Source organism: Genypterus blacodes, unplaced genomic scaffold (genome assembly GCF_046128005.1).
Source record: "Genypterus blacodes isolate CSIRO-AG114 ecotype Tasmania unplaced genomic scaffold, CSIRO-AGI_Gbla_v1 ptg000067l_1, whole genome shotgun sequence".
Taxonomy (NCBI): domain Eukaryota; kingdom Metazoa; phylum Chordata; class Actinopteri; order Ophidiiformes; family Ophidiidae; genus Genypterus; species Genypterus blacodes.
The window spans coordinates 5990936-6014567 of record NW_027466879.1 but is presented as its reverse complement, the minus strand read 5'-3'; the positions used below and the strand labels follow the sequence as shown (position 1 = coordinate 6014567).

The 23632-nt window shown below is 44.4% G+C and overlaps 1 protein-coding gene across 1 annotated transcript in view; it reads right to left on the bottom strand.

The window, feature by feature from the left end:
* Positions 1-23632, bottom strand: part of LOC143004779 (mucin-5AC-like) — a 43263-nt gene that overhangs the window by 8976 nt on the left and 10655 nt on the right. Inside the window, 17 exon segments of the mRNA XM_076155920.1 lie at positions 10219-10463; positions 10626-10682; positions 11094-11153; positions 12717-12923; positions 13000-13034; positions 13774-13921; positions 14471-14599; positions 15162-15318; positions 17506-17745; positions 18464-18640; positions 19156-19266; positions 19382-19520; positions 20020-20171; positions 20293-20385; positions 20918-20928; positions 22652-22698; positions 23209-23464. Coding sequence (XP_076012035.1) covers positions 10219-10463; positions 10626-10682; positions 11094-11153; positions 12717-12923; positions 13000-13034; positions 13774-13921; positions 14471-14599; positions 15162-15318; positions 17506-17745; positions 18464-18640; positions 19156-19266; positions 19382-19520; positions 20020-20171; positions 20293-20385; positions 20918-20928; positions 22652-22698; positions 23209-23464 — 2264 coding nt within the window.

The window sequence follows — 23632 nt, the reverse complement described above, 5'->3', positions numbered from 1 at the left end:
GTTGTTGTTTCAGGAACAACTGTAGTAGAGGCTGTCACTGGGCCAGTGGTTGTTTCTTTTTGTGCAGTGGTTGTCACGGCGAGACCAGTTGTACTTTCCTTTTTGGTTGTTGTTGGAACACAGGTTGTAGTCGTACCGCCTGAAGGTGTGGTTTTTACAGGGCCTGTTGTTGTTTCAGGAACAACTGTAGTAGAGGCTGTCACTGGGCCAGTGGTTGTGTCTTTGTCTGGAGTGGTTGTTACAACAGGTTCAGTTGTGCCTCCTCTTTTGGTTGTTGTTGGAACACCAGTTGTAGTCGTACCACCTGAAGGGGTGGTTTTTACAGGGCCTGTTGTTGTTTCAGGAACAACTGTAGTAGAGGCTGTCACTGGGCCAGTGGTTGTTTCTTTTTGTGGTGTGGTTGTCACGGCAGGACCAGTTGTACTGCCCTTTTTGGTTGTTGTTGGAACACCAGTTGTAGTCGTACCTCCTGAAGGTGTGGTTTTTACAGGGCCTGTTGTTGATTCAGGAACAACTGTAGTAGAGGCTGTCATTTGGCTAGGGGTTGTTTCTTTTTGTGGCGTGGTTGTCACAGCGGGACCAGTTGTACTGCCCTTTTTGGTTGTTGTTGGAACACCAGTTGTAGTCGTACCAACTGAAGGTGTGGTTTTTAAAGGGCCTGTTGTTGTTTCAGGAACAACTGTAGTAGAGGCTGTCACTGAGCCAGGGGTTGTTTCTTTTTCTGGCGTGGTTGTCACGGTGGGACCAGTTGTACTGCCCTTTTTGGTTGTTGTTGGAACACCAGTTGTAGTCGTACCAACTGAAGGTGTGGTTTTTACAGTGCCTGTTGTTGTGACCGGGCCTGTTGTTGTTTCAGGAACAACTGTAGTAGAGGCTGTCACTGAGCCAGGGGTTGTTTCTTTTTCTGGCGTGGTTGTCACGGCGAGACCAGTTGTACTACCGTTTTTTGTTGTTGTTGGAACACCAGTTGTAGTCGTACCAACTGAAGGTGTGGCTTTTACAGGGCCTGTTGTTGTGACTGGGCCTGTTGTTGTTTCAGGAACAACTGTAGTAGAGGCTGTCACTGGGCCAGTGGTTGTTTGTTTTTCTGGCGTGGTTGTCATAAAGGGTCCAGTTGTACTTTTCTTTTTGGTTGTTGTTGGAACACCAGTTGTAGTCGTACCAACTGAAGGTGTGGTTTTTACAGGGCCTGTTGTTGTGACCAGGCCTGTAGTTGTTTCAGGAACAACTGTAGTAGAGGCTGTCACTTGGCCAGGGGTTGTTTCTTTTTGTGGCGTGGTTGTCACAGCGGGACCAGTTGTACTGCCCTTTTTGGTTGTTGTTGGAACAACAGTTGTAGTCGTACCGCCTGAAGGTGTGGTTTTTACAGGGCCTGTTGTTGTGACCAGGCCTGTTGTTGTTTCAGGAACAACTGTAGTAGAGGCTGTCACTGGGCCAGTTGTCGTTTCTTTTTCTGGCGTGGATGTTACAACAGGTCCAGTTGTACTTTCCTTTTTGGTTGTTGTTGGAATACCAGTTGTAGTCGAACCACCTGAAGGTGTGGTTTTTACAGGGCCTGCTGTTGTTTCAGGAACAACCGTAGTAGAGGCTGTCATTTGGCTAGGGGTTGTTTCTTTTTGTGGCGTGGTTGTCACAGCGGGACCAGTTGTACTGCCCTTTTTGGTTGTTGTTGGAACACCAGTTGTAGTCGTTCCAACTGAAGGTGTGGTTTTTAAAGGGCCTGTTGTTGTTTCAGGAACAACTGTAGTAGAGGCTGTCACTGAGCCAGGGGTTGTTTCTTTTTCTGGCGTGGTTGTCACGGCGGGACCAGTTGTACTGCCCTTTTTGGTTGTTGTTGGAACACCAGTTGTAGTCGTACCAACTGAAGGTGTGGTTTTTACAGGGCCTGTTGTTGTGACCGGGCCTGTTGTTGTTTCAGGAACAACTGTAGTAGAGGCTGTAACTGAGCCAGGGGTTGTTTCTTTTTCTGGCGTGGTTGTCACGGCGGGACCAGTTGTACTACCGTTTTTTGTTGTTGTTGGAACACCAGTTGTAGTCGTACCAACTGAAGGTGTGGCTTTTACAGGGCCTGTTGTTGTGACCGGGCCTGTTGTTGTTTCAGGAACAACTGTAGTAGAGGCTGTCACTGGGCCAGTGGTTGTTTGTTTTCCTGGCGTGGTTGTCATAAAGGGTCCAGTTGTACTTTTCTTTTTGGTTGTTGTTGGAACACCAGTTGTAGTCGTACCAACTGAAGGTGTGGTTTTTACAGGGCCTGTTGTTGTGACCAGGCCTGTAGTTGTTTCAGGAACAACTGTAGTAGAGGCTGTCACTTGGCCAGGGGTTGTTCCTTTTTGTGGCGTGGTTGTCACAGCAGGACCAGTTGTACTGCCCTTTTTGGTTGTTGTTGGAACAACAGTTGTAGTCGTACCGCCTGAAGGTGTGGTTTTTACAGGGCCTGTTGTTGTGACCAGGCCTGTTGTTGTTTCAGGAACAACTGTAGTAGAGGCTGTCACTGGGCCAGTGGTCGTTTCTTTTTCTGGCGTGGATGTTACAACAGGTCCAGTTGTACTTTCCTTTTTGGTTGTTGTTGGAATACCAGTTGTAGTCGAACCACCTGAAGGTGTGGTTTTTACAGGGCCTGCTGTTGTTTCAGGAACAACTGTAGTAGAGGCTGTCACTGGGCCAGTGGTTGTTTCTTTTTCTGGCGTGTTGGTCACGACGGGTTCAGTTGTACTACCATTTTTGGCTGTTGTTGGAACACCAGTTGTAGTCGTACCAACTGAAGGTGTGGTTTTTACAGGGCCTGTTGTTGATTCAGGAACAACTGTAGTAGAGGCTGTCACTTGACCAGTGGTTGTTATTTTTTGTGTCGTGGTTGTTACGGCAGGACCAGTTGTACTGCCCTTTTTGGTTGTTGTTGGAACACCAGTTGTAGTCTTACCTCCTGAAGGTGTGGTTTTTACAGAGCCTGTTGTTGATTCAGGAACAACTGTAGTAGAGGCTGTCACTTGACCAGTGGTTATTATTTTTTGTGTCGTGGTTGTTACGGCAGGACCAGTTGTACTGCCCTTTTTGGTTGTTGTTGGAACACCAGTCGTAGGCGTACAGCCTGAAGGTGTTGTTTTTACAGGGCCTGTTGTTGTGACCAGGCCTGTAGTTGTTTCAGGAACAAATGTAGTAGAGGCTGTCACTTGGCTAGTGTTTGTTTATTTTTCTGGCGTGGTTGTCACGGTGGGAGCAGTTGTACTGCCTTTTTTGGTTGTTGTTGGAACAATAGTTGTAGTCGTTCCGCATGAAGGTGTGGTTTTGAGAGGGCCTGTTGTTGTGACCGGGCCTGTTGTTGTTTCAGGAACAACTGTAGTAGAGGCTGTCACTGGGCCAGTGGTTGTGTCTTTGTCTGGAGTGGTTGTTACAACAGGTTCAGTTGTGCCTCCTCTTTTGGTTGTTGTTGGAACACCAGTTGTAGTCGTACCACCTGAAGGGGCGGTTTTTACAGGGCCTGTTGTTGTTCCAGGAACAACTGTAGTAGAGGCTGTCACTGGGCCAGTGGTTGTTTCTTTTTGTGGTGTGGTTGTCACGGCAGGACCAGTTGTACTGCCCTTTTTGGTTGTTGTTGGAACAACAGTTGTAGTCGTACCGCCTGAAGGTGTGGTTTTTACAGGGCCTGTTGTTGATTCAGGAACAACTGTAGTAGAGGCTGTCATTTGGCTAGGGGTTGTTTCTTTTTGTGGCGTGGTTGTCACAGCGGGACCAGTTGTACTGCCCTTTTTGGTTGTTGTTGGAACACCAGTTGTAGTCGTACCAACTGAAGGTGTGGTTTTTAAAGGGCCTGTTGTTGTTTCAGGAACAACTGTAGTAGAGGCTGTCACTGAGCCAGGGGTTGTTTCTTTTTCTGGCGTGGTTGTCACGGTGGGACCAGTTGTACTGCCCTTTTTTGTTGTTGTTGGAACACCAGTTGTAGTCGTATCAACTGAAGGTGTGGTTTTTACAGGGCCTGTTGTTGTGACCTGGCCTGTTGTTGTTTCAGGAACAACTGTAGTAGAGGCTGTCACTGAGCCAGGGGTTGTTTCTTTTTCTGGCGTGGTTGTCACGGCGGGACCAGTTGTACTACCGTTTTTTGTTGTTGTTGGAACACCAGTTGTAGTCGTACCAACTGAAGGTGTGGCTTTTACAGGGCCTGTTGTTGTGACTGGGCCTGTTGTTGTTTCAGGAACAACTGTAGTAGAGGCTGTCACTGGGCCAGTGGTTGTTTGTTTTTCTGGCGTGGTTGTCATAAAGGGTCCAGTTGTACTTTTCTTTTTGGTTGTTGTTGGAACACCAGTTGTAGTCGTACCAACTGAAGGTGTGGTTTTTACAGGGCCTGTTGTTGTGACCAGGCCTGTAGTTGTTTCAGGAACAACTGTAGTAGAGGCTGTCACTTGGCCAGGGGTTGTTTCTTTTTGTGGCGTGGTTGTCACAGCGGGACCAGTTGTACTGCCCTTTTTGGTTGTTGTTGGAACAACAGTTGTAGTCGTACCAACTGAAGGTGTGGTTTTTAAAGGGCCTGTTGTTGTTTCAGGAACAACTGTAGTAGAGGCTGTCACTGAGCCAGGGGTTGTTTCTTTTTCTGGCGTGGTTGTCACGGTGGGACCAGTTGTACTGCCCTTTTTTGTTGTTGTTGGAACACCAGTTGTAGTCGTATCAACTGAAGGTGTGGTTTTTAATGGGCCTGTTGTTGTGACCCGGCCTGTTGTTGTTTCAGGAACAACTGTAGTAGAGGCTGTCACTGAGCCAGGGGTTGTTTCTTTTTCTGGCGTGGTTGTCACGGAGGGACCAGTTGTACTACCGTTTTTTGTTGTTGTTGGAACACCAGTTGTAGTCGTACCAACTGAAGGTGTGGCTTTTACAGGGCCTGTTGTTGTGACTGGGCCTGTTGTTGTTTCAGGAACAACTGTAGTAGAGGCTGTCACTGGGCCAGTGGTTGTTTGTTTTTCTGGCGTGGTTGTCATAAAGGGTCTAGTTGTACTTTTCTTTTTGGTTGTTGTTGGAACACCAGTTGTAGTCGTACCAACTGAAGGTGTGGTTTTTACAGGGCCTGTTGTTGTGACCAGGCCTGTAGTTGTTTCAGGAACAACTGTAGTAGAGGCTGTCACTTGGCCAGGGGTTGTTTCTTTTTGTGGCGTGGTTGTCACAGCGGGACCAGTTGTACTGCCCTTTTTGGTTGTTGTTGGAACAACAGTTGTAGTCGTACTGCCTGAAGGTGTGGTTTTTACAGGGCCTGTTGTTGTGACCAGGCCTGTTGTTGTTTCAGGAACAACTGTAGTAGAGGCTGTCACTGGGCCAGTTGTCGTTTCTTTTTCTGGCGTGAATGTTACAACAGGTCCAGTTGTACTTTCCTTTTTGGTTGTTGTTGGAATACCAGTTGTAGTCGAACCACCTGAAGGTGTGGTTTTTACAGGGCCTGCTGTTGTTTCAGGAACAACCGTAGTAGAGGCTGTCATTTGGCTAGGTGTTGTTTCTTTTTGTGGCGTGGTTGTCACAGCGGGACCAGTTGTACTGCCCTTTTTGGTTGTTGTTGGAACACCAGTTGTAGTCGTACCAACTGAAGGTGTGGTTTTTAAAGGGCCTGTTGTTGTTTCAGGAACAACTGTAGTAGAGGCTGTCACTGAGCCAGGGGTTGTTTCTTTTTCTGGCGTGGTTGTCACGGCGGGACCAGTTGTACTGCCCTTTTTTGTTGTTGTTGGAACACCAGTTGTAGTCGTACCAACTGAAGGTGTGGTTTTTACAGGGCCTGTTGTTGTGACCGGGCCTGTTGTTGTTTCAGGAACAACTGTAGTAGAGGCTGTCACTGAGCCAGGGGTTGTTTCTTTTTCTGGCGTGGTTGTCACGGCGGGACCAGTTGTACTACCGTTTTTTTTTTGTTGTTGTTGGAACACCAGTTGTAGTCGTACCAACTGAAGGTGTGGCTTTTACAGGGCCTGTTGTTGTGACCGGGCCTGTTGTTGTTTCAGGAACAACTGTAGTAGAGGCTGTCACTGGGCCAGTGGTTGTTTGTTTTTCTGGCGTGGTTGTCATAAAGGGTCCAGTTGTACTTTTCTTTTTGGTTGTTGTTGGAACACCAGTTGTAGTCGTACCAACTGAAGGTGTGGTTTTTACAGGGCCTGTTGTTGTGACCAGGCCTGTAGTTGTTTCAGGAACAACTGTAGTAGAGGCTGTCACTTGGCCAGGGGTTGTTTCTTTTTGTGGCGTGGTTGTCACAGCGGGACCAGTTGTACTGCCCTTTTTGGTTGTTGTTGGAACAACAGTTGTAGTCGTACCGCCTGAAGGTGTGGTTTTTACAGGGCCTGTTGTTGTGACCAGGCCTGTTGTTGTTTCAGGAACAACTGTAGTAGAGGCTGTCACTGGGCCAGTGGTCGTTTCTTTTTCTGGCGTGGATGTTACAACAGGTCCAGTTGTACTTTCCTTTTTGGTTGTTGTTGGAATACCAGTTGTAGTCGAACCACCTGAAGGTGTGGTTTTTACAGGGCCTGCTGTTGTTTCAGGAACAACTGTAGTAGAGGCTGTCACTGGGCCAGTGGTTGTTTCTTTTTCTGGCGTGTTGGTCACGACGGGTTCAGTTGTACTACCATTTTTGGCTGTTGTTGGAACACCAGTTGTAGTCGTACCAACTGAAGGTGTGGTTTTTACAGGGCCTGTTGTTGATTCAGGAACAACTGTAGTAGAGGCTGTCACTTGACCAGTGGTTGTTATTTTTTGTGTCGTGGTTGTTACGGCAGGACCAGTTGTACTGCCCTTTTTGGTTGTTGTTGGAACACCAGTTGTAGTCTTACCTCCTGAAGGTGAGATTTTTACAGGGCCTGTTGTTGATTCAGGAACAACTGTGGTAGAGGCTGTCACTTGACCAGTGGTTGTTTCTTTTTGTGACGTGGTTGTCACGGCGGGACCAGTTGTACTGCCCTTTTTGGTTGTTGTTGGAACACCAGTCGTAGTCGTACAGCCTGAAGGTGTTGTTTTTACAGGGCCTGTTGTTGTGACCAGGCCTGTAGTTGTTTCAGGAACAAATGTAGTAGAGGCTGTCACTTGGCTAGGGCTTGTTTCTTTTTCTGGCGTGGTTGTCACGGCGGGAGCAGTTGTACTGCCTTTTTTGGTTGTTGTTGGAACAATATTTGTAGTTGTTTTGCATGAAGGTGTGCTTTTACAGGGCCTGTTTTTGTGACCAGGCCTGTTGTTGTTTCAGGAACAACTGTAATAGAGGCTGTCACTGGGCCAGTGGTTGTTTCTTCTTCTGGCATGGTTGTCACAACGGGTCCAGTTGTACTCTCCTTTTGGGTTGATGTTGAAGCCCTGGTTGTAGTCGTACCAACTGAAGGTGTGGTTTTAACAGGGCCTGTTGTTGTGACCGGGTCTGTTGTTGTTTCAGGAACAACTGTAGTAGAGGCTGTCACTTTGCCAGTGGTTGTTTCTTTTTGTGGCGTGGTTGTCACGGCGGGAGCAGTTGTACTGCCCTTTTTGGTTGTTGTTGGAACAATAGTTGTAGTCGTTCCGCCTGGAGGTGTGGTTTTTACAGGGCCTGTTTTTGTGACCAGGCCTGTTGTTGTTTCAGGAACAACTGTAGTAGAGGCTGTCACTTGGCCAGGGGTTGTTTCTTTTTCTGGCATGGTTGTCACGGTGGGACCAGTTGTACTGCCCTTTTTGGTTGTTGTTGGAACACCAGTTGTAGTCGTACCAACTGAAGTTGTGGTTTTTACAGGGCCAGTTGTACTGCCCTTTTTGGTCGTGTTGGAACACCAGTTGTAGTTGTACCAACTGAAGTTGTGGTTTTTATAGGGCCTGTTGTTGTGACCCAGCCTGTTGTTGTTTCAGGAACAACTGTAGTAGAGGCTGTCACTGGGCCAGTGGTTGGTTCTTTTTCTGGCGTGTTGTTACAACAGGTCCGGCTGTACTTCCCCTTTTGGTTGTTGTTGGAACACGAGTTGTAGTCGTACCAACTGAAGGTGTGGTTTTTACAGGGCCTGTTGTTGTTTCAGGAACAACTGTTGTAGAGGCTGTCACTTGGCCAGGGGTTGTTTCTTTTTGTGGCTTGGTTTTCACGGCGGGACCAGTTGTACTGCCCTTTTTTGTTGTTGTTGAAACACCAGTTTTAGACGTACCAACTGAAGGTGTGGTTTTTACAGGGCCTGTTGTTGTGACCAGGCCTGTTGTTGTTTCAGGAACAACTGTAGTAGAGGCTGTCACTTGGCCAGGGGTTGTTTCTTTTTGTGGCTTGGTTGTCACAGCGGGACCAGTTGTACTGCCCTTTTTGGTTGTTGTTGGAACACCAGTTGTAGTCGAACCGCCTGAAGGTGTGGTTCTTACAGGGCCTGTTGTTGTGACCAGGCCTGTTGTTGTTTCAGGAACAACTGTAGTAGAGGCTGTCACTTGGCCAGGGGTTGTTTCTTTTTGTGCAGTGGTTGTCACGGCGAGACCAGTTGTACTTTCCTTTTTGGTTGTTGTTGGAACACAGGTTGTAGTCGTACCGCCTGAAGGTGTGGTTTTTACAGGGCCTGTTGTTGTTTTAGGAACAACTGTAGTAGAGGCTGTCACTGGGCCAGTGGTTGTGTCTTTGTCTGGAGTGGTTGTTACAACAGGTTCAGTTGTGCCTCCTCTTTTGGTTGTTGTTGGAACACCAGTTGTAGTCGTACCACCTGAAGGGGCGGTTTTTACAGGGCCTGTTGTTGTTTCAGGAACAACTGTAGTAGAGGCTGTCACTGGGCCAGTGGTTGTTTCTTTTTGTGGTGTGGTTGTCACGGCAGGACCAGTTGTGCCTCCTCTTTTGGTTGTTGTTGGAACACCAGTTGTAGTCGTACCTCCTGAAGGTGTGGTTTTTACAGGGCCTGTTGTTGATTCAGGAACAACTGTAGTAGAGGCTGTCACTGAGCCAGGGGTTGTTTCTTTTTCTGGCGTGGTTGTCACGGTGGGACCAGTTGTACTGCCCTTTTTTGTTGTTGTTGGAACACCAGTTGTAGTCGTACCAACTGAAGGTGTGGTTTTTACAGGGCCTGTTGTTGTGACCGGGCCTGTTGTTGTTTCAGCTACAACTGTAGTAGAGGCTGTCACTGAGCCAGGGGTTGTTTCTTTTTCTGGCGTGGTTGTCACGGCGGAACCAGTTGTACTACCGTTTTGTGTTGTTGTTGGAACACCAGTTGTAGTCGTACCAACTGAAGGTGTGGCTTTTACAGGGCCTGTTGTTGTGACTGGGCCTGTTGTTGTTTCAGGAACAACTGTAGTAGAGGCTGTCACTGGGCCAGTGGTTGTTTGTTTTTCTGGCGTGGTTGTCATAAAGGGTCCAGTTGTACTTTTCTTTTTGGTTGTTGTTGGAACACCAGTTGTAGTCGTACCAACTGAAGGTGTGGTTTTTACAGGGCCTGTTGTTGTGACCAGGCCTGTAGTTGTTTCAGGAACAACTGTAGTAGAGGCTGTCACTTGGCCAGGGGTTGTTTCTTTTTGTGGCGTGGTTGTCACAGCGGGACCAGTTGTACTGCCCTTTTTGGTTGTTGTTGGAACAACAGTTGTAGTCGTACCGCCTGAAGGTGTGGTTTTTACAGGGCCTGTTGTTGTGACCAGGCATGTTGTTGTTTCAGGAACAACTGTAGTAGAGGCTGTCACTGGGCCAGTTGTCGTTTCTTTTTCTGGCGTGGATGTTACAACAGGTCCAGTTGTACTTTCCTTTTTGGTTGTTGTTGGAATACCACTTGTAGTCGAACCACCTGAAGGTGTGGTTTTTACAGGGCCTGCTGTTGTTTCAGGAACAACTGTAGTAGAGGCTGTCATTTGGCTAGGGGTTGTTTCTTTTTGTGGCGTGGTTGTCACAGCGGAACCAGTTGTACTGCCCTTTTTGGTTGTTGTTGGAACACCAGTTGTAGTCGCACCAACTGAAGGTGTGGTTTTTAAAGGGCCTGTTGTTGTTTCAGGAACAACTGTAGTAGAGGCTGTCACTGAGCCAGGGGTTGTTTCTTTTTCTGGCGTGGTTGTCACGGCGGGACCAGTTGTACTGCCCTTTTTTGTTGTTGTTGGAACACCAGTTGTAGTCGTACCATCTGAAGGTGTGGTTTTTACAGGGCCTGTTGTTGTGACCGGGCCTGTTGTTGTTTCAGGAACAACTGTAGTAGAGGCTGTCACTGAGCCAGGGGTTGTTTCTTTTTCTGGCGTGGTTGTCACGGCGGGACCAGTTGTACTACCGTTTTTTTTTGTTGTTGGAACACCAGTTGTAGTCGTACCAACTGAAGGTGTGGCTTTTATAGGGCCTGTTGTTGTGACCGGGCCTGTTGTTGTTTCAGGAACAACTGTAGTAGAGGCTGTCACTGGGCCAGTGGTTGTTTGTTTTTCTGGCGTGGTTGTCATAAAGGGTCCAGTTGTACTTTTCTTTTTGGTTGTTGTTGGAACACCAGTTGTAGTCGTACCAACTGAAGGTGTGGTTTTTACAGGGCCTGTTGTTGTGACCAGGCCTGTAGTTGTTTCAGGAACAACTGTAGTAGAGGCTGTCACTTGGCCAGGGGTTGTTTCTTTTTGTGGCGTGGTTGTCACAGCAGGACCAGTTGTACTGCCCTTTTTGGTTGTTGTTGCAACAACAGTTGTAGTCGTACTGCCTGAAGGTGTGGTTTTTACAGGGCCTGTTGTTGTGACCAGGCCTGTTGTTGTTTCAGGAACAACTGTAGTAGAGGCTGTCACTGGGCCAGTGGTCGTTTCTTTTTCTGGCGTGGATGTTACAACAGGTCCAGTTGTACTTTCCTTTTTGGTTGTTGTTGGAATACCAGTTGTAGTCGAACCACCTGAAGGTGTGGTTTTTACAGGGCCTGCTGTTGTTTCAGGAACAACTGTAGTAGAGGCTGTCACTGGGCCAGTGGTTGTTTCTTTTTCTGGCGTGTTGGTCACGACGGGTTCAGTTGTACTACCATTTTTGGCTGTTGTTGGAACACCAGTTGTAGTCGTACCAACTGAAGGTGTGGTTTTTACAGGGCCTGTTGTTGATTCAGGAACAACTGTAGTAGAGGCTGTCACTTGACCAGTGGTTGTTATTTTTTGTGTCGTGGTTGTTACGGCAGTACCAGTTGTACTGCCCTTTTTGGTTGTTGTTGGAACACCAGTTGTAGTCTTACCTCCTGAAGGTGTGGTTTTTACAGAGCCTGTTGTTGATTCAGGAACAACTGTGGTAGAGGCTGTCACTTGACCAGTGGTTGTTTCTTTTTGTGACGTGGTTGTCACGGCAGGACCAGTTGTACTGCCCTTTTTGGTTGTTGTTGGAACACCAGTTGTAGTCGTACAGCCTGAAGGTGTTGTTTTTACAGGGCCTGTTGTTGTGACCAGGCCTGTAGTTGTTTCAGGAACAAATGTAGTAGAGGCTGTCACTTGGCTAGGGCTTGTTTCTTTTTCTGGCGTGGTTGTCACGGCGGGAGCAGTTGTACTGCCTTTTTTGGTTGTTGTTGGAACAATAGTTGTAGTCGTTCCGCATGAAGGTGTGGTTTTTACAGGGCCTGTTTTTGTGACCAGGCCTGTTGTTGTTTCAGGAACAACTGTAATAGAGGCTGTCACTGGGCCAGTGGTTGTTTCTTCTTCTGGCATGGTTGTCACAACGGGTCCAGTTGTACTTTCCTTTTGGGTTGATGTTGAAGCACTGGTTGTAGTCGTACCAACTGAAGGTGTGGTTTTAACAGGGCCTGTTGTTATGACCGGGCCTGTTGTTGTTTCAGGAACAACTGTAGTAGAGGCTGTCACTTTGCCAGTGGTTGTTTCTTTTTGTGGCGTGGTTGTCACGGCGGGAGCAGTTGTACTGCCCTTTTTGGTTGTTGTTGGAACAATAGTTGTAGTCGTTCCGCCTGGAGGTGTGGTTTTTACAGGGCCTGTTTTTGTGACCAGGCCTGTTGTTGTTTCAGGAACAACTGTAGTAGAGGCTGTCACTTGGCCAGGGGTTGTTTCTTTTTCTGGCGTGGTTGTCACGGTGGGACCAGTTGTACTGCCCTTTTTGGTTGTTGTTGGAACACCAGTTTTAGTCGTACCAACTGAAGGTGTGGTTTTTACAGGGCCTGTTGTTGTGACAGGGCCAGTTGTTTTTTCAGGAACAACTGTAGTAGAGGCTGTCACTGGGCCAGTGGTTGTTTCTTTTTCTGGCTTGGTTGTTACAACAGGTCCGGTTGTACTTTCCTTTTTCGTTGTTGTTGGAACACCAGTTGTAGTCGTAACAACAGAAGGTGTGGTTTTGACAGGGCCTGTTGTTGTTTCAGGAACAACTGTAGACGAGCTGTCACTGGGCCAGTGGTTGTTTCTTTTTGTGGCGTGGCGGGTCCAGTTGTACTTCCCTTTTTTGTTGTTGTCAGAACACCAGGTGTAGTCGTACCAACTGAAGATGTAGTTCGCCAAGAATATTGTCAGTGGTTAGTTGTTAAAGCAATCTCGAACTTGTTTAAGCGCCACCTACAGTATCTAATGTATGTTTTTCCTCAATAATTGAGGGATACACTTGTCCTTATGTCAATAAAGCCATTGTTTGTATTCTGCTGTTTTCAGGAAGCGCAGATACATTGACCGTCAAACAAAAGCCATTTACATCTCCTTCTGTACAATTGTACATACAGCAAATGTTTGTAAAGCTAAGTGAAATTCTGTCACAAAATTGATCTATTGGGTCACACCAGCACAGCCTCACTTCCAATACAGATTTTATAAAATTGTTTATGTATAAAGCACAAAGTGAGAAAATTGATATGTGTTCAACATTGTCATACCTGTGGTGAATGTAAATGGTGTAGTTGAAGGCCTTGAAGTGGTCGTTATTTTGCATGAGTATACCTCCCTGATTATGGTCCCATTCGGCCCACATGCAGCTGTGATACAGTGTCCAAGCCCATCCGTAGTGTTGTAGATGGTTGCACCATATGGATAAGTCTTTCCATTGATAAAGCAGCAACAAGTTGTGGATTTAGAGGACAATCGTCCAAGCAAGTCAGTTAAATATTGGTTCTATAGACATGAGAGAACAGAGTTTTCTTATGGTCTTACCGTTCACATCATAGTTGCAGCTTATTCCAGACATTGTACAAGAGCTGTGAAGCAGAAAGAAATGTGCCTGTTGTTTTATCCCAGGTGGAGGGACTCAGCATTTGTCGATATGATACCATCCAAAAAAACTGTTATGTCATGAATTTCTTTACAATGCATAACAGAGTAATAATTAGTAAATCTTAAATTGCACTCTACAGATGATTCTCATTTGGCAGCACCTGCTTTTGAAAAAGCAGATTTAAAAAAAAATTTCATATTGTAAGATAAATGCAGATTTTCATTAAACTGGGGAAAACAAATGTTGACTGATAACTCATCTGTGGTTGATTTATGAAGCTACATACACAAAATAAAACAAACTACTGCCGATTAATCTTTCTCTTTTCTTTGAAGCCTTTCAAGGGACAAAGAAGTACTTATTAAACCAGCAGTGACACCAGCAGGTCTCCATAAATATCATATAATGTTTCAGAAAAAGGTTATGGGATTCACAAATTTTGTACTACTACAGTTTAAAAAAAAAAAAAAAACTTTTTTCAACAATGAACGCGCCCAAGCAAACGGTCAATGTAAAGTGTGCTTGAGGTTTCGATGCGTTAAGAATTTGTTCACTTTCAGATTTACATCATGTACTCTGGGAGCGAGACCCAGTTTAAACATTTTTTCCTTATATTTCCCATTAAACTTGCAATGTCTGAAATTTCACTAGAAAAAAGTATTTTGCATCATTTAACAAGTAGGGCATCAATCCAATAGACAAAGGCTTTGTATGAAACCCACCAGTTGTAACAATTTGCAGATGGAGTCTTTTTGCCAAGGCCATAGTGGTTGCCTTTGTCGTCGTAGCAGCCACACTGGTTCCAAGGAACACACTTCATGGTGTCTTCATCAAAGTAGGGCTTGGAAGAAGGACAATTCGGATAGCAGCCTGCAAAACCATCACAGCATTTTTAATGGCCTGAGCTGAATTACACATATAGCAGTTTCTGTCCTTACAGCGTTTACAGAATCAGTGCTTATTTTATTCCTCCACCACTAACCCACTTTTTATTTTTCAGAAAACTAGATTATTTTAGATACAGCTAACCGCCTCATACACAATACATCAGTGTGGAAGGGAGATGGATGATGTTGAGCATTCTCCTCACATTCTCCTCAAAATGAAAACTATTAAATCAGTAAAATAAGTAAAATAAGTAAAAAGTAAAAAAGCATGTTGACTAACATTACCTTGAATGCACATTTGCAAAGATAGGTTTACAATTTTTTAAATGTGTTTGCACTTTTGCACTCTTGAACTTATCATATGCATGTTTTGTATTGACAAATCCCATTTCACATGTGTATATAATCCAGAGATTTTAATGGGAAAAACAAACTCTTTCAAAACAGACACAATGGAGTTGGCCTTTATTTGTCCACCCAAACTGGGCCTGCTAATAGTTACTGAAGCTGGTGCTGTTTTTGGCCACTGTACCTTCCAGGAAAGTGACGAGGTTGGAGCACTTTCCTGATGGATTCCGACATGTCTTCATGCAATCAGCTCCACACGGTTTGTAGTGCCACTCGCAGCCATCGGGATTGTTATAGTAGTCACAGAAAATTGCTGCAAGAAACATGACATGATTTAACATTTTAAATATTATTTTTCGTGTTTCAAGTTGATTTTGATTTTCTATTAAATGTCTAATTTTTACAATACATTATATCAAGTGAAAATCTACTGCAGAGCTATCCTCTTGTAGCTAATTACTGTCTAGTTTTTCAGCGTCTGTTCTTGGTGCCCAAAAGGTCACTGAATGCGATGGTTGTGAGCTTGTGAGGTTGTGAGGTTGAGGTTGTGCTTTGTAAAACCAGATGGTTATGCACTGCATGAGCACTACACATGTTTACCTCTCACCTGCTAGTAACAGAGCAGATGAAATTTATTATCATTGAGGGTTTTTTAGCTGTGAGGCTCATGTGCTGTTTAGCAGCAGAACACAGTTTAATGATATTTATATGGCACTACATTTTAATGTCAACATTTATTACAAAAAAAATAACTATGGTCAGTTTACAAATGCTTGAGGTTTTATGCTTTGCTAAACAACTAACAATAATTTGAATCATTTATATGAAGTTTTTAACAATTTACACTTCTGTGGGAGGCTGCAAACTATACTTACTGCAGATTGTTGGAGTTCGCCATCTTACGCAGGCTCCAGCTTCATTACAAGCTTTGGCATAGGCAGCCACAGCTGTGCACAAACACTCACAATCCCCACCCGTGTCACAAGCACACAAGTCTCTCACACAAGAATCAAAGTATGGACCAGGGTCAACCTTAAACACATAGTTACGCATTTGTTAATGGATTAAAGAAAATTAGACAACCTTCTGGTAGTTCAACAGTTAACTAACTAAATAAAACAGTGTATATACATTCTATTACACAGTACAAGTACAGTGGGGTGCGAAAGTTTGGGCACCCTTGTTAATTTTCATGATTTTCCTTTATAACTCATTGGTTGTTAAGATAAAAAAATCCAGTTAAATATATCATAGGGGAGACAAACACAGTGATATTTGAGAAGTGAAATGAAGTTTATAGGATTTACAGAAAGTGTGCAATAATTGTTTAAACAAAATTAGGCAGGTGCATAAATTTGGGCACTGTTGTCATTTTATTGATTTCAAAACCTTTAGAATGAATTATTGGAACTCAAAATTGGTTTGGTAAGCTCAGTGACCCTTGACCTCCATACACAGGTGAATCCAATTATGAGAAAGAGTATTTAAGGTTTAAGGTGTAAGGTTATTTAAGGCAATTGTAAGTTTCCCTCCTCTTTGAATCTTCTCTGAAGAGTAGCAACATGGGAGGCTCAAAACAACTCTCAAATGACCTGAAAACAAAGATTGTTCACCATCATGGTTTAGGGGAAGAATACAGAAAGCTGTCTCAGAGATTTCAGCTGTCTGTTTCCACAGTTAGGAACATATTGAGGAAATGGAAGACCACAGGCACAGTTGAAGTTAAGGCTCGAAGTGGCAGACCAAGAAAAATCTCGGATAAACAGAAGCGAAGAATGGTGAGAACAGTCAGAGTCAACCCACAGACCAGCACCAAAGACCTACAACATCATCTTGCTGCAGATGGAGTCATTGTGCATCGTTCAACTATTAGGCGCACTTTACACAAGGAGATGCTGTATGCGAGAGTGATGCAGAGGAAGCCTTTTCTCCGCCCACATCACAAACAGAGCCGCTTGAGGTATGCTAAAGCACATTTGGACAAGCCAGCTTCATTTTGGAATAAGGTGCTGTGGACTCATGAAACTAAAATTGAGTTATTTGGGCATAACAAGGGGCGTTATGCATGGAGGAAAAAGAACACAGCATTCCAAGAAAAACACCTGCTACCTACAGTAAAATTTGGTGGTGGTTCCATTATGCTGTGGGGCTGTGTGGCTAGTGCAGGGACTGGGAATCTTGTTAAAGTTGAGGGACGCATGGATTCCACTCAATATCAGCAGATTCTGGAGACCAATGTCCAGGAATCAGTGACAAAGCTGAAGCTGCGCCGGGGCTGGATCTTTCAACAAGACAACGACCCTAAACACTGCTCAAAATCTACTAAGGCATTCATGCAGAGGAACAAGTACAACGTTCTGGAATGGCCATCTCAGTCCCCAGACCTGAATATTATTGAAAATCTGTGGTGTGTCTTAAAGAGAGCTGTCCATGCTCGGAAACCATCAAACCTGATGAACTAGAGATGTTTTGTAAAGAAGAATGGTCCAAAATACCTTCAACCAGAATCCAGACTCTCATTAGCAGCTATAGGAAGTGTTTAGAGGCTGTTATTTCTGCAAAAGGAGGATCTACTAAATATTGAGTAAATTTTTTTTTGTGGTGCCCAAATTTATGCACCTGCCTAATTTTGTTTAAACAATTATTGCACACTTTCTGTTAATCCTATAAACTTCATTTCACTTCTCAAATATCACTGTGTTTGTCTCCTATATGATATATTTAACTGAATTTTTTTATCTTAACAACCAATGATTTATAAAGGAAAATCATGAAAATTAACAAGGGTGCCCAAACTTTCGCATCCCACTGTACATTGTAGTGTTGACACCAGCACTGACTCACTGCATTTACATGCTCATTGCAAATTAAATTCTAATTGGATTGACCACTTAAGATGGACTGGAGCCGGTACTAAGATTTAAAGCTTTTTTCTGATAGGTCTGAACCAGACTGGGATAAACTGGTGACCTATCTAAGGTGTACCCTGCCTCTCACCCAATGATCTTCTCTGTGAATGTTCCAATTTCAGTACTAAAAAATGAGCTCAGACAGAGTAACAGTAGACCTTTCCTTTCTACCTGAGTTTCAATCACAAAACAGTTATTTAGCATGGGGCTGAGTTGATACTGTCATATTTTCAGAACTGAAAATATTGTAAATGTTGAATGTGCGAATATACTCTATTCACATTTGTTTGTTTGCTATTGCCATAGTTACCTGTGTATGACACTCTATGAAAGTGATGCTGGTGATGATGCTGCACTGTTTCTGGGACCAGGCTGCCCGGTATGGGTTGGAGGAACAGGGGTCGCTAACCAGCACGGCGTTGGGACAACTGCTGGAAACCTTCCAACTGTTCCCAAAAACTAATGCATCGGCTACCATTTCCTGGGAGCGTGTGGTGAAGTCATTCTTACTGTTGCCATCGTTATTTCCACACAGACCGCAGACTTTACCCTGAGGCAGAGGAATGCAATGACACTTAGTACATGTTCTTGGTCATGAAAATTATAAGTATAGGTTGGGTCAGTCTGATAAGTAAGAGGATGGATGCTGCGGGAAATGATTGGCACCAGCAGGATTTGCATTGTTTTTGTGGTTATTACAGTCAGAGATCAACCAATGAGCAGAGGCCTTTCTGAAAAAAGATTATTTATCAATGAATTTGATAAATTTATCAATAAATCACTTATTTATCAATGAATTTCCCAAACTTTTCCACAACTTCTCCATAAGGTTTTGCTGGTGTAATATGTAAAATAATCTTTACTTTACTGTGGGGGTTGAAAACTAAATTTGTTATACTTGTAAATGTCCTGTATCTCCTACTGGGAATGCAAAGCAAATACAAAGGTATCTGTTTTTGCAAATAAGCTCTCTGCAGGAGCGTGTATGTCTCAGTTGGTTTCATCAGGGAAATTAGACTCACTGATGAGCTTTATAAGCTGCTGTCAGTCAGTCAGTCTACCCCTTGGGTTTTGTTCTTTTTGGTTCCATGTTAGTATATTGCTTTATTAGTTTGATTTGTTCACCTTTGTGTTTTAGTTGGGTTTCAATATCTAAACCTATAACTCATGGGCATTCTGAATTTGAACTTTGTTTGGTTTTAAACATTCAATCTGAATGTCATTATTTATGGGTTGAAATCGTGTTACTTCTGCTCACAACTGCGTACCTGGTATTTTTGGCTGAGCTTAATGAACAGACTTGTCTTTGTATCCCACATGAGCATAACTCCTGTCTTCAATGTCAGCACCAAGTAGACGCCCATCTTTTGCAGCTGAGTGAGGAACACCTGGACGCTGCCCTTTATCACCAGCAAGCCTCCATCTTTAAGCTGGAACTCATTGTCCTGTAGGTATCAACAACAAATAAGCAACAATTACAATGACATTGAATGACCATTAGACTGAAGTCATTTTAAGACAATATGTAAATACTGTATTTCACCGTAAAGGAAATAATCTTTATTCTGTACAAAATATATTTATATTACGATCATTTGGCAGGCGCTTTTATCCAAAGTGACATATATTATATTACCACCCTTCGCAGAGGGGGGAGCAATTGAGGGTTCGGTGCCTTGCTCAGAGGCACCTTGGCAGGGACTTGAACCGGCGACCCTCCGGTTCTCAAGCTGAAGCTCTACCCACTGAGCTACTGCCTCCCTGTTAGTCGGGATGACTTTTATTTCACTGAAAATGCTTAACATCTATGCTGATTGTTTAACTCGCACTTGCTATCATCAGACCTGCATCATGTAGATGAAGTAAGAAAAGTAAAAAACTTCATCATCCTCATAATGAAAAACTGCATGTTTATGTTTGAGTTTAATGATATGATTTAGAGTTTGGATGTGTTGTTTACCCCAAGGAAGATCTTGATAGTCTTGGAGCAGGTAGTTCCTGTGGTTCCACAGGGGATGTTCTCTGTGATTATTCTGAAGGTTCCGCTGTTCTGAGCACTGCCGCAAAAATCCTGAGGAAGGAAAGAGGGACACAAAATGCTCAGTGTAAACCTTCCTCCACCTGCCTCTATATGTTCTCATCTCCCTCAGTGTGATGAAGAGGAAGGTGCTGAGCAGCTGCTGTACCTGCAGGAGTGTGTATTCACACTGTCCATTGAAGTCAAACCTCTTCTCGTCAAATGTAACATAGTGACCGTCTCCATAGATTCCACAAATGGCATCACAGACGTTGGTGGTACAGACAAACTTCCTGTTTCTGCAATAGCTACACACACATACATATTACAAACACTTTGAAATACATAAAGCTGTCTTGGTTAAGCTTGCTGTCTTGGAGACATTTTGGATACATTTTCTTTTTTTAACATACATCGGGGAATGAAGGCATTTTAATCCTTGTTTAACGGATGTATGATTGCTTCATATTCTCTAGTCGTTTGTGGGACTGCTGCTGATATTTTATGCTCATTGCCTATATTTTAATATAATATGTAACATATGTATGTATTTATTCTCTCCTTTAAGTATTGTACTTTTACTTTTTAATACTTAAGCAGAGTTATAATCCCAAAAATACTTTGGATGCTGAAGGGAAATTACCATCAGCAGCTTTTCAAAGCTTGACTTTTACCCAAGTATTTTTTGATTTGGGTGAATTTCACGAGATATCACTACTTTTACTTTACTTCAAGGTACTTTTCCACCACTGGTGCATATCTACCCTGTATCTGTGTACATAATGTGTGAGGCACGTGTGTACAAACCAGGTGTTGCAGTCTGCAGTGAGCGTCTTTTCAGGCTGGTACACTTTCCCGTTGTATATACACGGACAGCTGGACTCCTTTATGCATCCTCCTTTGCCGTCTGACACCAAGCTGGAGGGACACATGCAGCCTGACGTGCAACCCGTGCTGATCTGCATCCCAGGAAAACAGAAGCAGGAAAGAACAAATGAGCTAGATTCCAGGTCTGTCCGTGTATGCCACTACAGCAAATTATGTCTGTGTGTGTGTGTGTGTGTGGTTTTCTGTATTTACACAAGTCATATCCAGGGTGTTGCAGCTTTTCTGACACTCCGCACCCTTGGTTCCGGGCTGAGTGCTGGAGCAGTTAAAGTTCACCATGGGAAGCTTGCACACAGGGGTCACTGAGCAAAACAAAACCCAAAGCAGATGTATTAACTTTACATGCCACGATAAGACTTAAGAGAATAATGAATGTAAAACAAATCAGGATAGAAAAGTGGTGAAGCTGCTCTAATTTAGCTCTAGAATGTTCTTGCTGAGGTTCTAAAGGCAGATGCTAAGCTGACATTTGACATCGACAAACCCTGGATTAACAGAGAGGTGCGGTCCATGCTACGTGCACTTGCTGCTGCTTTTTCGTCTGGGGACGCAGAGGCCTACAAGAACACCAAGTATGACCCGCGCAGAACCATCACCCAGGCCAAAAGACAGTACAGGATGAAGCTGGAGGGATACTATCTCTCTGTTGACTCCAGGCGCATGTGGCAGGGACTGCAGCACATCACCGACTTCCAGCAGAGGAGCAAAGGCCCAACACAGAGCCACACCACGCTGCCCGAGGAGCTGAATGAGTTCTATGCCCGGTTTGAGCTCAACACTGACCGGCAGAGACTGAGCCTGGCCCCTGAGGACGTGCAGGACACACCGCTTGCTGTGACACGGGCAGAGGTTTGTTCAGCTCTGAGGAGGACGAACTCACGAAAGGCAGCGGGACCGGATAACATCCCTGGTCGTGCCCTCACGCACCTAGAACACCCAAACACCTATGTTAGGATGCTGTTTGTTGATTATAGCTTTTAACACAGTAATTCCACAAAGGCTTTCGGAGAAGCTGTGGTCACTCGGTTTGACACCTTCCCTCTCTGACTGGGTGCTGGACTTCCTGTCGGCAGGCCGGTGAGCAGTCGGTGAGAGTGGGGGGGCAGACATCAGGCATCAGGACGGTGAACACAGGAATCCCCCAAGGCTGTGTTCTCAGTCCACTCCTGTACACTCTCTTCACATGCGATTGCGTGGCCTCCCAGTCTGGCACTAGCATCATAAAGTTTGCTGATGACACCACAGTCATTGGGCTGGTGACAGTCAAGGCACCGAACCCTCAATTGCTCCCCCCTCTGCGAAGGGTGGTAATGTAATGTAAGTCGCTTTGGATAAAAGCGTCTGCCAAATGTTCGTAATGTGGCGGGGCTGGTTGTCTGGTGTCAGATCAATAACCTCTCCTTAAACGCTGAGAAGACTAAGGAGATGATTATTGAGGCGACAGCAGCACACTCCACTGTACACTGAGGTAGAGAGGGGTAAGAACTTTAAATTCTTGGGGACACACCTCAGTGAGGACTTCAGCTGGTCACACAACACCCGCCAGCTCCTCAAGAAAGGGCAGCAGAGACTGTACTCCCTAAGGAGACTGAGGAAGTTTGGCATGTCAGCCAAGATCCTCAGTAACTTCTACAGAGGTGCAGTGGAGAGCGTCATTACTGACGGCATCACAGTGTGGCACGGCAGCTGCACAGAACAGGAAGGCTCTGCAACGGCTGATAAAAACAGCGCAGCACATCACCGGGGCAGCCCTCCCACCACTTCAGGACATTTACACGACAAGGGCCGTTAGGAGGGCCCAAAACATTACAAAGGACAATACCCACCCGCAACACAGCCTGTTTACACTCCTGCCTTCAGGAAGGCGTTACAGGAGTGCGAGAGCAAGGATGACACATCTGGCACAGCTTCTTCCCACAGGCCATCAGATTGCTAAATAAAACTGTGAACTCTGCCCCCACCCCCTCACCTCACTCCACTGACAAAACTTGATTACAACCATGTGTAACTAATCAATGTGCAATAACAATCACAATAATCTGTACACTCTGCACTTTAAACAAACATATCTACCTCCACTCTGCACCTTTGTACATTTTCATTGCATTTTTTTGCAAGAATATTTGCACTATTTTCTATTTTTTATATATCTCTTTATTTCGTATAATACTATTTTATCTTACTTGCATGTCGGGAGACGAAAAACAAAGTAAGAATTTCATTACATACTGTAAACTGTGTTTATCTGCTGTATCATCTTGAATCTTGAATCTTGAAACATTTTTAAACACAACATACATTTTTTTAGCCAGACTTCTGACCCAAAATGCCAGTTTGTATTACTTTGCACCTTCATTACTGATGCAATGGATAATAACAACCAGGACATACAAAACAATCCCCAATAGTTCATTCCTTACTTAAGCACTGTTTGTCTGAGCTACACTGGTTGCCTTTGCAATGAGGACTATTAAAATTAGAAATCATAAGGACAGTTGAAAAACATAACAGGAGTGTGTGCATATCAAGAATGAATGTTTAGAATATGTACCTGTATGTTGGGTCCCTGAGCAGCTGAGGGTTCCATGTCTGCAGATGCTATGAAAGCATGAATGAGAAATCATGATTAAACCTTGTCCCTCTTATCAGCTGAGAATATTCCTTATCTTTCAAATGTATGAAAGTAACCTAGTTTCATGTAGACATGTAAGCGTGGTTAGTGGTGCGCTGACTCGTCAACATGCATTGACATCCCGATGCAGTCTGCATTGTCATGATTTTCAGGAGATTTAAGGTATTTGGTGTTCACTCACAGGTCTGTTGACCATTGAATGAATTAATATGAAGCAGTATACAAGTTAGTTTTATGGATTTCCAAATATAACCTTTTTATGCTATTTGACGATGCTTACTGAACTACGCTCACACAAAGAAGCTTTTCAAGGTTTTTCTCATGTGCCATTTTCTGTTGATCCATACATTTCTTAAAAATCATGAAATTCTGTGAAATTGTGGACGTATGTGCATAGGGGCTCATGGATCTTATTTATATACAGAAAAGCCAAAAGCCATTTATATACAGTAAAATCAATATCACACAGTATTTACCATGAAGAGCCGTCTCGGCTTATGGTCTGTCCACTGGGAATGATTGTGTCCTTCTCGTAGCAGGGACAGCTCGAGCTCAGCACGCATTTACCCTCCTTGTTCATGTAGGTTCCCTCAGCACAACCACAGCCGTCTACGCTGGTGGAGGTGACCCGGCATGAATAATCTGTCTGGCCGAGTGAGCGGCAGGTACGACCGCAGTGGGTCATTTTGTAGGCGTACACAGTGTCAGACGGACATGTGGCGCTGAATTTGCCTGGGAGACAAAAAGTTCTATATGAAGCATGTATATCTGCATAATCTGAGCAAACTGTACAAAGGTACATCTGACAATCCTAAAACAAAGCAGCAGATTTAACGTGTCAGTAAAAACTAATTGCACCAGATGACAACAAACCATCTTGTACATTTTTCACCAATAACC